Source organism: Chiloscyllium plagiosum, chromosome 6 (assembly GCF_004010195.1).
Source record: "Chiloscyllium plagiosum isolate BGI_BamShark_2017 chromosome 6, ASM401019v2, whole genome shotgun sequence".
Classification (NCBI taxonomy): domain Eukaryota; kingdom Metazoa; phylum Chordata; class Chondrichthyes; order Orectolobiformes; family Hemiscylliidae; genus Chiloscyllium; species Chiloscyllium plagiosum.
Genome location: NC_057715.1, coordinates 95,014,425 through 95,029,923, shown reverse-complemented (window position 1 = coordinate 95,029,923; position 15,499 = coordinate 95,014,425). Strand labels below are relative to the sequence as shown.

The 15,499-nt window shown below is 38.4% G+C and overlaps 1 protein-coding gene across 3 annotated transcripts in view; it reads right to left on the bottom strand.

Moving 5' to 3' along the window:
* Nucleotides 1-324: 324 nt before the first annotated feature.
* LOC122550840 (anosmin-1) overlaps nt 325-15,499 on the bottom strand; it is a 206,365-nt gene continuing 191,190 nt past the window's right edge. For 2 of the 3 annotated variants that reach the window (XM_043692163.1, XM_043692161.1), the window contains exons 10-14: nt 7,700-7,794; nt 5,364-5,535; nt 2,590-2,810; nt 1,539-1,680; nt 325-1,242 (exon numbers count right to left, since the gene is read on the bottom strand). In XM_043692163.1, coding sequence (XP_043548098.1) covers nt 1,190-1,242; nt 1,539-1,680; nt 2,590-2,810; nt 5,364-5,535; nt 7,700-7,794 — 683 coding nt within the window. In that variant the 3' untranslated portion in view covers nt 325-1,189. The remainder of the gene's footprint in view (nt 1,243-1,538; nt 1,681-2,589; nt 2,811-5,363; nt 5,536-7,699; nt 7,795-15,499) is intronic. The other variant, XM_043692162.1, reaches the window with a different exon arrangement.

Genomic DNA, 15,499 nt, shown 5'->3' with positions numbered 1-15,499 from the left:
TATAAGGTAGTGTTCTGCAAATTCAATTGCTATTGACATTCATGCCATAGTTAAAATGATTAAATCCCAGCCACAAGGGAAGAACAGGGCCTGGATCGAGATATCACTCAGTGGAGGTGCAGACTGCAGATCCCATTTCAGCCTAATACCTGAACCATCCTTCTCATTCACAATAAAATGACCTTGCCAACAAATTCAATACACATCTATAATTTATCAATATACAAAGTATTCCGTGAATTAATCTGATAGGTAAGTACGTTATTATTTTTTTTTAAATATGGAGCTCTAATCACAAACATTTTGTCCACACCACATACTTGTTTAGGGAAGTTATTTAATACTTCAACAATATGTACAAAGTCTAACATGAAAATATTGGGTAATGTAACTTACAACAAACTCTATTTACAATTCAATTTTTACAAAATGTCTTTACAAGAGGTTCATTATCTCAAAGACAACCGAGATACACTAAATGGACCAAAAATGGTGTTATACAGTAATAAATATTGATCTAAAAATGACTGTAATGAGGATCATGATTTCTACAGCCAGTTCAGTAATAGACAATACAGTACAGGTATTTCCACACTACATATCATTCCAATATTAAAAAGTAAATAATTTGTACATATAGACTTTGTTAATTATTCTGTAAACTGTATCATGTTAATATATTCAGCAGAGGTAACATAGACATAAGATTCATGCCTATATGGAACACTGACAGGTCTACCATGCAACCATATTTTGTCAACATCTGATAAGATTCATTTACATTATAATTTAATAACTTTATTACATGCAATAGATTAATTAACTGACATTATTATCATTCCCAGTTAAAATATTCAGCTTCTAGTCACATTTTCCTAACTGTCTGTCAATCACAGGTATCCACGGGAAATATGTAAAATGTTGCATATATCTGGATCAGCACATTCAACAAAACAGGTTAATAAATAGCACAATTTCAAAGCCATTCTCTGAAGGTACATTACAGTGATGATAACATTGAAGCATACAATTTTTATGGCACTGATTTGATCACCTAATTTTAAAGGAGCATCTGGAGGGAGACAGTCTTCTGCCTTCTGTTTTTATTGGGAAGGGGACATGAACCTTATCTTTATTCTCGTCACATCAACAGTCCTCAAGTATCTTCTGTAATGTTATTAGAATTGCTTCAGTGTTTTACTGATACTGGTTTTTGCTGCTGATGATGTTTCAGTCTGGAGCCTGAAATAAAACAGATGAGAGACTGGCATGAAGGAATAAAACACCATACAGAAATAGTACCAAAGTCACATGCTTTTACCATTGATATGTATTAACTTCAATTTGTGAAGATGAGAGAAATAAAATTGTCAGGTGACAATGAATTTACATGCTAATTAATTTACATGTAAATATTAAATTCTTTAAGATAAATTCTGACAAATTCATCATCTGTAATTATTACCTCATGCATTCAAAGTATTGACAATCTATGACATTATTCTCGATAACAGGATAGTGGAGACACTGAAGCTTACTGTATAAGAGGGATGAAGATAAACTAGGTGTCTGGAATGTTTTGACAGTAGCTGGTCCCTCTCCAGCTGTAGTCAGTAGTTGTACCTCCAACCTATAACATGTTGATGGCCTCAGATTGAGGACAATGAGCGAGTGATGTTCCTGAACAAGAGAAGCACAATGTTTCAGCATTCTTTTCCGAAATGTTGAATCTAATTGGCTTTACAGAATACACAGAATTCTCTACTGTGGTTAAACAAAATATAACTTCCTTCAGATTATGGAACACCAAAATAAATGCATTAATTAGTAGCATGGAGTTCATTATGATAACCAAGAAAGTAGCCTTTGACTATCAGACCAGTTTGGTATATTTTAAGAGAAAATATGTAAATATATTAAAAGAAAGCACAATGTTTCAGCATTCTTTTCTGAAATGTCTATTGCTTTACCTATATTTACGCAATTTAATTCATGTGATCTATTGCACCACTATCTTTCATGCTCATTTTATTGTGAATTTTTGCAGCACTTAAAATCAAAAGTACAGAACAGATTATGCATTTTATTTTACTTGATGGAGTTTTCATATCACAGTTGTTTCCATGTGATCCATGAATTATTGTGCAAGATTAGTAAAGGGATATTATAGTCAAAATCAATTGGGGAAAATCCTCATTAATGTTCCTACTCATAGAGTGCTGCACTTGACTGCCCCAGGCTCTTCAGTTCAACACAAACGTTCACTGTTATGAACATGCTCAGCGTTCAGATAAGAGTTTTACCTTTTCTTTCAAATCAACCTGTTCAGAGATGTTCACCTCTGGAGCAGGTGGGACTTGAACACGGACCTCCTAGTCTAGGGGTAGAGACACTACTGATCTGCCACAAGATGGTCTCATATGGGTGATAGAAGACCCACTCTGCATTAACTTTGATCATAGAGAAGCTGATGGCCAGTGTGTCCCTGATGTTCTGGTCAGGTAAGGCGCCACATCAGGAGCATCCAAAACAGGAAAAGGTGCCAATAAACTGTTTGAGACTACATTTGAATAATAGCAACAGACTTACTGGTGGCAATATTTGTGACTGGGATATAATGCTATTCGGTAGGCTGTTTTGTCGGCTTTCCGTGGTCACCTCAGCCCAGGTAACTTGAAATCCTGTTATCGGATGATGAAGCTGTGCTTTAGATACTCTCCAGTGGAAGTGTCCTGTAATGTTCCCTGCATGAATGATGAATGATGCTGACAGATTTTCAGGTTTCACCAACACTTTGGGAATAGTTGTCACTGTAAAAGAGGAAAACAGTTCACACTACTGCCTGATTTTTAAACTTAGTTATCTATCTGCCTGCCTCACCAGCAATTAAAATATCCGATGGGAGATAACTTTTTGCAAATTCTGCTAAATCCTAGTTGAACTTCCTCATTCTTCAGGCAAAGCACAAAATTTTAATATTTGTTTTTAAGTTTAAAGAACACAATCTTTTATCTTCAGAATGACAAAGCTTTTCACTGTGCCTCGGTACACGTGACAATAAATTCAATTCAATTCAATTCAATGTTTTGTGCTTAAAACTATCAACATATACATCAAGGACATTTTACAAAAAAGTGCAGGTATCTCAACAATCTGGACTATATAAGCTCTAAATGTTTGCAGAATTTACTTCTGAAAGACTGTAGTGGAACCAAACATCCAAAAAACTGGTTTGTGGGAGCTGTTCTGCTATTTAATCCTATCCACAAGTACATTTGGCAGCTATCCATGTGTGACTGCTCAGGCCATTTTTAGAACAAGTTTTCCAATTGTATTTGGATGTTTTTCCAAGATTATTTTCATCAGAAAATATATGAAAATGGGATTGATTTGTACAGCTCCTGCGGCTGCAAACTGATTTGGGCTTAAGCTTAAGAGTCATCCATAAAGTCAGAGGAGCAGCCAATTCTACAAGCCAATCGCCAAATCTAATATTATAAATGGTAATGGCATAGGGTGACAAGGAAGAAGCATGAAGAGTGTTTGGTGGGGACAGGGAATGAGTGGGTGAGGGCTGGAGGGATGTCTTTGGTGTAGTTCTCTGACTAATTAAACCACAGGTTAATGCTGGAGTGAGCAACAACCCCAGCACCCAACCCAATCTGCAGCAGGCAGCCTCCACTCTCCTTTTGGGGTTCACTTAGACAGCCTTCCCATGGAAAGCTGCTCACCAGTTTCTCAGGTTTGGGGCCAGGAAATATCCTTTCTCTGCACTTTGGACTTGGGAATGAAAATCAGGCACTTCCAATCAGCGGTGCCCAATTCAGGAGACACACGTTCAGAAGAATTATACGATACAGAGCAGATTTAACAGAACAGAACTGAGTTAACCTCAGTTATAGGAAAGGTTGACGAAGCTCAGATTGTTCTGCTTGAAACAGAGGATGTTCTGCAGAAGATCTGATGAAGAAACAGAGCAGCCTTAAAATGTTAAATCTCTACAGATGCTGCCGGACCTGCTGAGGTTCTCCAGTATTTCTCTTTCTAATTTGAGATTTCTCGCATCCACAGCAGTTTATTCGAATGCATATTTCATATTAGTTGCAAAATATATTGTGCTTTTGTTACAGGAATTACAAACATAGAGAGATGCCCAATAACCAAACTGTCACAAATGAGTTGAAGGTAGGTTCAACTGCAATCAGGTTTGGACAGAAAATGTTCATCACCTCCAATAATTCCAGCACATAGTGGGGAGGTTCAGCAGCACCAGGGACTGTGGGTGGAACTGACCCCTTTTCATTTGAGGTGTTTTGTAGCGTGAGATTCACAATGTCTGATCCACCATGCCTCAAAACGACATGTCTCACGCAATTTTCTGCTCCTCACCTCAGTAATTGTGCAACAAGGCTCTTTGTCACCCTTCCTGGGGAATCACACAGCAGGAGAAGTGAACATATATGGGATTGCTGGGCTCTGTTCAGCTCCAAAACATTTCTGATGCTGTCGTAGTGTGGTTCTCGACCTTAATCACTGAGGACATGGCCCAGAAAGCTAAGGTGCAGCCTGCTTGATGGACAGGGACATGGAGTTGCTGGTGACAGTGTGGTGGAGAGGTCTGTCATCCTTTCTCCATTTGACTGTCAGAGGAGGCCATGCTATCAGACCCAGCAAGCCTGGACCCAGATAGCAACTTGGGTCAGTCTCCGTCCTGGGTGAAGAGAGATGCTCAGCTGTTTGAGAAGAAGATCAAGTAAGAAGGAACTTCGCTGCTCGACAAGACTAAATATCACTGCTATATCACATTCAAAGAACCACCACTCCAACTCTGCCAATGCACACTCACACATTTCACCAAGGCTTATCATTAAAACTCTCAACATGCACATCCAGCCAAAGGCTTTCACTCACTTCATCATTCTCCCTGCCCTCAGCATGTTCTACCCCCTCACTTAGGTAAAAACAATGACTGCAGATGCTGGAAACCAGATTCTAGAGTAGAGTGGTGCTGGAAAAGCACAGCAGTTCAGGCAGCATCCGAGGAGCAGGAAAATCCGATGTTTCGGGCAAAAGCCCTTCATTTACCCCCTCACTTGCTTTGATTAGTTACGGCCCCAATATCCATGAATCCTATCGAATGACTCAGTATTCACTTGCCCAAGTGGAGAATTACTGAGAAGGGGAACTCAGAAAACTGAGGAATTCAGACTGACAGCATTTTGGCAAATAGCAGGCTTCTCGCCTCTTCACACTGTTGAGTTGGCATTCATTTATTTGTTACGCTATTTTGTTTTGAAACATGAAGGTAGATAAAATAGAAACATCAATGGAAGAATATCATTCTATCATGTGGCTTTACTTACTCCCCTCACCAGGACAGCTGCTGTGCTTGTGACCTTTGCCTCGAGAAGAGGAGCATGATGGGGTTGTGAAGATCACGGCCTCTGCTTTTCCTTGACCCTTGGCTGTTATTGCTTGGACTGTAACTTTATATTTGCAAGAGAAATATAGTCCTGGGAGAATTATGTAATTATCCTGTGTAGAAAATAAAATATTTTTTCTACTTATTGGGTTGATCTTGTAGTTAGTCCTCTGGAATGGATTAAATCATGAAGCTAATTAATATTTTAATGACGATTTTGCAATTGTTATACTTTATGAGAGAAAGATAGATCTAACATTATTCTTTTCATATTTGCAATTGCAGACAAATACCACATAGCATTAGGAGACCTGTTTAATATGTTGCATTTGTAATTATTTTCAACATTCATGTCTTCTGATTTTTTGTTTGATTGTCACTTGTGCACTACTGCAATATTTATTAGTTTAGAGTAAATAAGTCTACTTTTCAGGAACTGTCAGGCTTTTACTTCTGTGCTATCTTGCCATGCTTAAAATGGGATGGATAATACAATTAGAACCACCACTGTGATCTGGGCTCTACCACAGCCATCCGTCTCCAATCGCTGGGACAATTTTGGATCCATCTTGCCCTGGATCCCGTGTGCTTTTGCATTCTTTGTCTGTTTCCCCTGTGGGACTTTGTCAGGGACCTTCCTGGTGTCCATGTAAACTACATCAGGTGCTCTACCATCATCTACATGGTGGGTCACCTCCTCAAAACGTTCCAGCAGGTTTGTTGGTCATGGCCTCCCTCTGACAAGGCCATACTCACTATCCCTGATTGGACATTACCTGTCTAAGTGGATGTTGGTTCTCTCCAGTGGTTTCCTATTGCTAATGTGGGACTCGCTGGTTTATGGTTCCCTGGACTCTCTTTACTGCGCTTCTTTAATTTTCTAATCTTTCTTTCATCAGAATTTTTTTATTAAGAATCTGTAACAAGGTGAATTTGTATCTAAAATGGCACCATAATGTGGTGATTTATAAACTTTTCATAGTACTCATTCGAGTATGTGTGACAATAAAGCTAACTCACTCTAATTCAATTCAACCCCAATGCCTATTTTTAATATAGGCCAGATGGTCCTCATGCTGCCCACTTGACATTAAGGTGATCAGCTACCTCATGCTCAATGCCCCTCCATAAATTCAGACAGATCAGGATAGGTGCAGGAATCCCCCTTCATCTGAAACCCCACTTATGGAGGAGGGTAAAATCCACCTCAGGCCAATTAGTGTAGGCAGATTGGAGCCTACAGTGACTTGGAAAGGAAAGCAGCATGGTTGGGTTGCTGAAATATAATTCACATTTCAAAATAATAAATGTTTAAAAAGCATCATGTATTCAGCAAACATCAATCACAGGACCCCTTGATCACTCTGTGGGGTGTTGAAGGGCAACACGGTGGCTCAGTGGTTAACATTGCTACCTGACAGCACCAGGAACCTGACTTTGATTCCTGTGTGGAGTTTGCACATTCTCCCTATGTCTGCACAGGTCTCCTCTGATGCTCCAGTTTCCTCCTGCAGTCCAAGATGTTAGGTGGATTGGCCATGCTAAATTGTCCACAGTGTGTGGGGATATGCAGACTAGGTGGATTAACCTCAGGAAATAAAGGATTACAGAGATGGGGTGGGTTAGGGTGTGATGCTCTTCGCAGGGTCGGTGTAGACTCAATGGGCCTAATGGCCTGCTTCCACACTGTAGACATTCTATGATTCAATATAACTGAGTTCAGCATCAGCAGAGCCACAATAATAGATCTGTGCCTTGGCTAGGCAAGATAAAAACAAATCTCCTCGAGGATTCCCATTCCAGATTATGTCCAACAATTCCTGATAGCTGTGCATTTCTGTGATACTGTTTAACAACTGGTTTGATGAACAAAATGAAGCATGTCATCATTTTACTGTACTTTCTGCAATGACCATACTGAACTGTTTTGTATTGTACTGAAAAATAATTTCTGAATAAAGTATATTTTTGCAAAGAAATGTGTGTTTATCAGGTAGGGACAGACTTTCTGGGATGGCGTGATATTTCCCAAAGCCAAATTTGATATTTTCTGTCGAAATGTACATAATAAGTAATGATATGGGGATGAACTTTCTGAGAATTCTAGTTGACTGTCAAGACATATAACAAGTGCGAAGTAGAGAGAATTGCAGGAAGGTTATACAAATGAACAGAACTCCAACTCTCATGATTGAAGTTCATACTATAGAAGCTCATTAAAGTCATGCGCTCATGATCAATTAACATAAGAAAGAAAGATGAGGTGTTGGAACCTACATGAGAGATGGCTTTTCTGGAAACTGTAGTCTGATTGTGCGTACAGGACTCCGGCATCCACTGAACAAGGTATCGCTCCACAACATTACGTGGATCTGGAAACAAAGCAACTCACATGTTACCATCCAATAAACATTCTAGATCAAATTGGAAGACATTATCAATCCTATGTTGTGACAAAATAATCAGATTTGACAAACAAAATGTTCAGGGAAATATTTGGTCTGAAGAAAGATAATGCCAAGTAATTTGATTTTTTTTGGAATGAGGAAATGTTGACAAGAATTGAAAACAGATCTGTTGTTCTGATTCAAGGTGAGATCCAATTCAACCTTCGATGTGAGTCAGTGCTATCCTTGAGGTCTCTAGGAGAAGTATACCTTTCCAACTTCAGATCTTGCTTCAGTGAAAATTCTCAACAAATGGAAATGAACAGTTAAAGTCAGCAATTGAGATTTAGGCTGCGTGGATCTGACCAACACATATCCTGGAAATTGGAATTCCGTTTTTTTACATTTGGATAAGTAAGCGCGATGATCCTCTGCAACTTCACATGTGGTGGTGATTTGGGCTCATTAGCAGCATGAAAAGAGTCAGGGTGAACTAACATGATTAACTTTGTTATATACAGAGATCAAATTAGAATCTCTCCGCCCAAGTGACAAGTATTATATACATTTGATTACCTGTGTTAAGCATTTGTTGCATGTGTACTCTCTCCCCACCAGAGTTTTCTTTAATATTGACAGTGAAATGGACAAATCTCTGCTCCTGAAACAAACAGCTCGAGGTTTGAGGTAGTCATCTGTTCTCGGCTGCTTTGCTCTGACCACATTGAACCACACTAAAATTGCCCACAACACATGAATGCAACCTCACATAATCTCAGAAAATACATTTGCTGGGAAAATCCTCTTTATTGACTCAACAAGACCTGTTGGGCGTGTAGAGTTAACATTTTGCAAAACACAAAGAAAACCAAGTGTACAATGGCCCAATTGTTTCTCAACTGTATGTTTGGCTGGCCTACAAATAAAAAGCTGTCAGCATCAGTGGTTGGTTAAAACTTGAAGCTTGATTAAAATGCTATGAGCACGTCAAGTAGCTAAAGCCAATTCCACAAAATACACAAGCATTTCTCAGTTAAATTTTGCTATTCCCCTGCCTCAAATAATAGAGTAAACATGTTGTGTTTGTTACTAAGTCATACATTTGGAAAGCTTTGTGGTTTGACAGTCAAGTTGCATGCAGTCATGACTTTATATTCTCTGGGTAGCATTCTCATTGTTGACCTTCATCAATAGAAATGTATGGGTGTAGATGAGAACAGACTCCCAGATTCACAGTTTTGCAGTTTCAGGCTGAAGAACATCAAAATAAACCAATAGAATTAAAACATCTCTACTTGATATCACAAATCATTTGCCTCTATTTTTAAAGCTAATCCGAACAACAAAATTCAAAATGCTAACCTACATTAATCAATGGTTCAGCATTTGATTGGACACCAAAAGCTTGTTTGTAGTTTTACGATCAAAGTAACGCTTTGATAACAGTAGCTCTTTGCTGGTAGTGATTGTTGAAAACTATTTGGAAGCTTCATGAAATATAAAATGACTGAGAAAGCAATAAAATGTAATATTGATCAGACACTCCTGCAAGTGGGACTTCCTGATAAGTCTAATTTGTCATGTAGCTTGCTTCATTGGCATAAATGGCCAGCATGAGACTTTTGGGCATTACAGAAGCAGATACCTGGGACTTTACAGATTACAGACATTACTCTACGGGTAAGTGCAAAAGGCATGAGCCAAATTAGCACTCCCAAAATAGATAAAGCACAATTAGACACCCATTTTAGAAATTCAATAGCAGAGGTCAATTATTTCATCAATTCAAGTTAATGAGAGATAAATAAAATGAAACTGTAATGGGCAAACACTACATAGAATGTAATTTATTCTGTGTCCTACCAAACATTATGGTGCCCTGTCAAGCAAAGTTCAGTGCCACAGCAGTAATCTCAAAAATCTACCCTAATGTATTGATTAAATATCAAATCATTGATACTATACACAGAATATATCAGATCTACAACCTTTAAACAGGAGTTCAACATCACATATCTCAACATTATTATATACCATCTAAAAGACACTAAACTACCTCATCATTAAACTGCCATGAGCATGAAAATTGTCACGAAGTAATAGATGAACACTGAACATCGTGCACTGGATCCTAGTGACAAACTAGTGGGCTTTTTTTTTGTTTTAGGAACACTAAAAGGACTTTTACAACCAATTCAAAATCCTATAATCCGTCTGGTAAGGGGCACCATTTGTGGTGGCAGACAATGAGAGAGCAGTGGTCATGCATCGAAGATAAACTAGAGACATCAGTACAATAATGTACTGCAACAAATCTCTATAATTGTTGGGAAGATTGAGCACCCTTCTTCTACAGTCTGATCAGTTACTGCATAAGTAGGATGTCTGGATAATTACTTTCCTAACTCTTGTTATGACAGGTGGCCATTTATGTGACCTGTGTGAATATAACTGTTTATTGGAAAGTGCGGGACACTCCTGATTCTAATTGTGACTGAATACTGGAAAATTAAAATGACATCTGTCACACTAGGTGAACATTAATGCTGTATAGTCAACTACTGGATTGACAAACTACATGAAATCAGATAGTGGGTGTATTTATACTGGTCAGTCTTAGAATGGTAAGAAACTCAAAGGTGCTATTGTTTAAAATCCTGCAACCTGGGATTGACTTATCCCTGAAGACTCCAATATATTATCATTTCATATACAGTAGTTCTTTTTATACTTCCTTTTCACTCAAGTGCCAATACCATTCTGCCCTAAACCACTTTCAGGAAGGCCAGGTCGGGGGTGGGACAGCCACTTGCCAGCACTCAGGTGGATAGCCAGTTGAGGAACCTAATTAAGTTACTTCCTTAATTAAGGAACTTAATTCCTAATTAAGGAACCTATTAAATCTTCTCTCCCATAATGAAGGAAGTTTCTAGTCAGTCGGTGAGTTTCACACAACAGCTGAAACATGACCTGTTAGACATATTGGGGGAGGGGGGAATCCTGCATTTTATCCTGCTCAGCACCCCACCTTTCACACCCATCATGGCAGACAGACTACAGCTACAATTGCTAACCATTCAAAGGAAGGACTGTGAACTTATATAAACCTATTAAATGTTTCCCTGATCTGCAAAGGATGCCTCCATTGTGAGGCATTACCTCTCTCTTCACTCTACTTTCTGCTGTCTTGACCAGCTAACACCTCAACCCATGGAGCTGTAATTACTAGAGAGTTTCCTACTGACCCTCCAATTTGACACCTCACCTTAATTGGATGCAATATCAGTCATTAATTTGTCAATTCAATCAAAAATCAATGTTGGGTTACCACATCCCACCATGGTATGGTGTGGGAAATTGCTTTTGACCCCAACTTTGGGATCCTGACACAAAAAGAGAAGTCCTGCTGAAAGACTACACTCAAAGTTGCCACATTTCCATTCCCCCAGTAAACTAGTGCTCACTGTCAGCAATGATATGGTTACGTGGTTGATCAAGAGATTAAGCTAACAGGGTTAGCAAAGATTTTTTAACATCTTCTTGGGCACAAAAGACTAATCAAGTCTTGTTTGGCTGAAATTTACAAGTATTTGTAGAAAATATAGACCAGTTGTAATATTTTCTCAGAATCTATCTGCTAACCTCAAAAATGTACTGATAAATACCACAACAGCTACTAATTAACTCATACACACAAAGATTTATACCTGAACCTTTCATTATTTCTATGCCTCTAGTAATAGTGAGGAAAAAGATGATTTTAGTCATTATCATGAGAATCAAAATATCATTAAAAAATTCTTGAAAGCTGTCTGCTTTTTTTTTAAGATGTGGACAAATTCGTGAGATGGATACACAGCTGCAGGTGAGAGCAAAGAAAGATTTATTATCAGCCTCTAACCATACCGTGGTGTTCAGGTAATGGCTAAAAAAAATGTTTTTGTGTTTGAAGCTGTTTTAATTCTTTATATTGTCTCTACTATCCATTAATCTCTATGTAGGTGGACAAGGCGATGCTATAACTTTTACTAATGGACATGATGATGAAGTAATAGCAGCAGTTATGATGTGTAGGATATCCAACTCACAATAAAGTGAGTCCATGGGGAATTGCAACTTATGTTTCCAATGGGGAAGGTACCCATGTTAATATAATTGTTTTCTTCTGCTATCCTTCATGACATGTCACTGAATCTCTCAGTTAAGGTATAACTGAGCAACTAAGAAGATATTTTAAAAACTTATTCATTGTGATGTGGGTGTCATTGGCTGTTATTTATTAACCATCTCTAATTGCTCAGAGGATCTAGAGTCACATGTATGTCAGATCAGATAAAGACAGCAGATTTCCTTACAGAAAGGATATTAGGGGATGGGCTTCACATCAATTAACAATGGTTACATGGTCACAATCAGGCCAACTCTTTAATTTTACTGATTTCAAATGTGACCACCCATGTGCCCGCATCATTGGCCTGGATTGCAAGCCTTCTCCACTGTCTTTCCAGACTTAACAAGAGCTTAACATACAAGTCGAGCTATTCATAACCCAGTGATTATTTGCACCGGCCCTCTGGATGCCTGCTTATACTATATAAGGAAATGTATGGATCCACGTTGCTGGAATTTTCATCCCAACAGCTCCCACTTCATCATTGTAACTTCACTGGAAAACTCAATCACAATAAGATTAGTAGGTTTCCTGAGTCAATGAAGCCCACAAAACCTGTACTATATTATTTTTATGAAAGTGTCTATGACAATCTGATTATTCTACATGGCCTTAGATAAATGACACAAAGAATCACCCAAACACTTCTAGTTCCTTGGTGGCACTCAGGTTTACTAAAATTGCCCTCTACATTTATTCTGAAGGTAAGGTGAGAGTGATTGCTCTTGATATCCAAAGCAATGTTTGACTGACTGTGATATCAAGAAGCCCTTGGTAAATTGAAGTCAATAGCAATTAGAGAATTCTCCACAGGTTGGAGTAGCACAGAGGAGGATGGTTGTGGATGCTGAAACCAAATTTTTCTCCCCACGATATCGCTGCAAGAGTTTCTCCTAGACCTACCCTCCTCAGCTAATTCATCAACTTCCTACCCTCCATCATACAATCCAAAGTGAAGATATTAGCTGATGATTGCACAGTGTAGAATCCCATTAGTAACCTCTCAGTGAAGCTCTCTATGTCTGATTGCAATAGCTCCTGGGCAACACTTAGGTTGCGGCTGATTGTGGCAAGTAACATTTGCAGCATACAAGTATCAGGCAATGATCTTCTCCAACAAGGGAGAAGCCAATTATCCCTTGACATTCAACAGCATTACCATCACTGGATCCCTCACTGTCAACATCTTCAGGGTTACATTTGACCAGAAATATTACTGTGATTGTGAGAGTAAGTCAGAGCAAGGAATACTACTGACTTGTCTGGTTGACTGAGGCTTCAACACCATGCAAGTTACCGAACTCTGTCCAGGTCAAATGACACTTGTTAGGCATCCATCCACCACGGGTGCTTAGTACAGTGGGGTATGTCATCTACAAGATGCACAGCAACAACTTGCCAAAGCTCTTTCAATAGCATTTTTCAATTGGAGCCTTTAAAACCTATGCCCTTTATAAGGGCAGCAAATACATGGGAACACCACCCCTCTTCAATTTCCCCTCCAAACCGCACACCATCTTGACTTGGAACTTTATCATTATTGCTTCATTGTTGCTAAATCAAAATTCCTGTAAAAGCTGTTTAAAAAGGTAGCTCACCAGCCTCTTTCCAAGGGGAAGGTGGATGGACAATAAATGCTGACCTTGCCAGCAATATATCCCACAAATAAATTAAAACAAAAGAATGGCCAGTGGCATTCTTCTAACACTACTTTCTGGAATGGGATTTGGAAATGGAATTTGATTATGGTCTGTACCTGCTACTGAATTATTAGCTAAGCAATTCAATGTGCAATCAACTTTCTCCCTTTAAACAGGCCATTAAGGCATTCTGTCTGTGTGGGACACTGCACCAATTACCTTTGGGATGTTAGTTTGCACAGATTCTTGCTACAGCTGTTGGAAATGATGCCAATGAAGTACAGTGTTCCTTCCATTCCACAAGAAATGAGATGTGAAGGTCATGGCCAAGTGTTTGTTGCCCATTCCTAATTGCCCAGATGATAAATATAGTTAACCACTTGCTGTGGGTCTGGAGTCACATGTAGGCCAGACTAGGGCAAGGTGTGAGGGTGGCAGATTTCCTTCCCCAAAGAGTATTAGTGAAACAAATGGGTTTTTACAACAATTGATAATGGTTAGATAATTGCCATTAGACTAGCTTTTTACACTGGTTTCTTTTTGATTGAATTCAAATTCTACCATCTGCTATAATGGAATTTAAACCCATGTCCCCCACGCAGTACCCTGGGGTTCTGGATTACTAATCCAGTGATACTCCACAACCCCAGCAACAGGCAGAGAAGATTAGCCTTTTCTGTCATAAAGATAAATTTCGAGGAACCCTTTTGATGGTGTGTACCAATAAACTGGTTAACTGCAAAATATTTTTCATTCACTGTTGTGATGTATTTTTAAATGTGACAAAATAAGGTCTGTCCAATCTCCTTCAATGGAATCTTGGAACTTCACTCACAATGCCTTTGTGCTTTTTTGGTGTTCTAAAGCTCAGGGAAAGCTGAAGCATCTCAGATAAACAGATATTAACAGATAACACAATAATACTCGCCAGTTTCTTCAAGCCACAAAGATATCATTGAGTAGTAAGTGAAAGAACCATTCTGCCCTGCCAGCATCTTCAAAGAGCAATCCAAAATGTTTCACAGTGTCCTTCTGTCTCTCCCTCTCTCATCTTCTATTTCAAACATTTATCAACTTTTCATTTGAAAGTTTTGAAGTTCCTTCCCTGAGGAGCAGAATGGCCTTTCATAATGTCACACAGATTCTGGGAAATTTTAACAATGCATAACTTAAGATATTTTACTGAATCCCTTACAAAATATACATTTATTTCTAGACAGTGCATATTACATAATTGAGATATAAAGGAGCAAATAAAGGTTGCAACCTAATTTTGGGAATTTAAATGATATTATAAATAATTTCAGTATTAGTCTTAGTTATGATATTACATTCAAGTTGATCATCTTTGTCATTCCTAGTTAAATCAATCCTATTTTGAACAAGTGCTGATTAAACAGCTACTTTAGTCCCATCTGCTCAGAAAGGCATTTTTCCAGCTAAGAGGGTTGGAAACAAGAAAGTTTGTTACTTAATTTAAATTACTGCCACAATAATGATCTCACAATTAGCATACAGGACAAAGCAACGCAAAGTCAGTATGACAATTATGATATTAATTAAGCATTTTTAAAAACTTTTTATGAAACATGTTTCCTCCTCAATTTCCAATTGGAGTATCAAAACCTCTCTGGAAAGGAATTCTATGGGCTCAGTGTCAAATGAGGCTCCTTTTAATCAATTGAAGAATTAAAATGATCTTAGTTTCATAATAGTTCCTCATAGACCAGTACTACCTCTCCTTTTCCCAAGACAACCACCATCATTTAATCACTGTTATCTTTGTTTAGTGCTCTATATAGCCAACTGACTAAATCCACTTTCTAATCAACTTCTCGCCTTTAAGATGTCCTTTGGAATTTACTCCTTCAACGTTCCT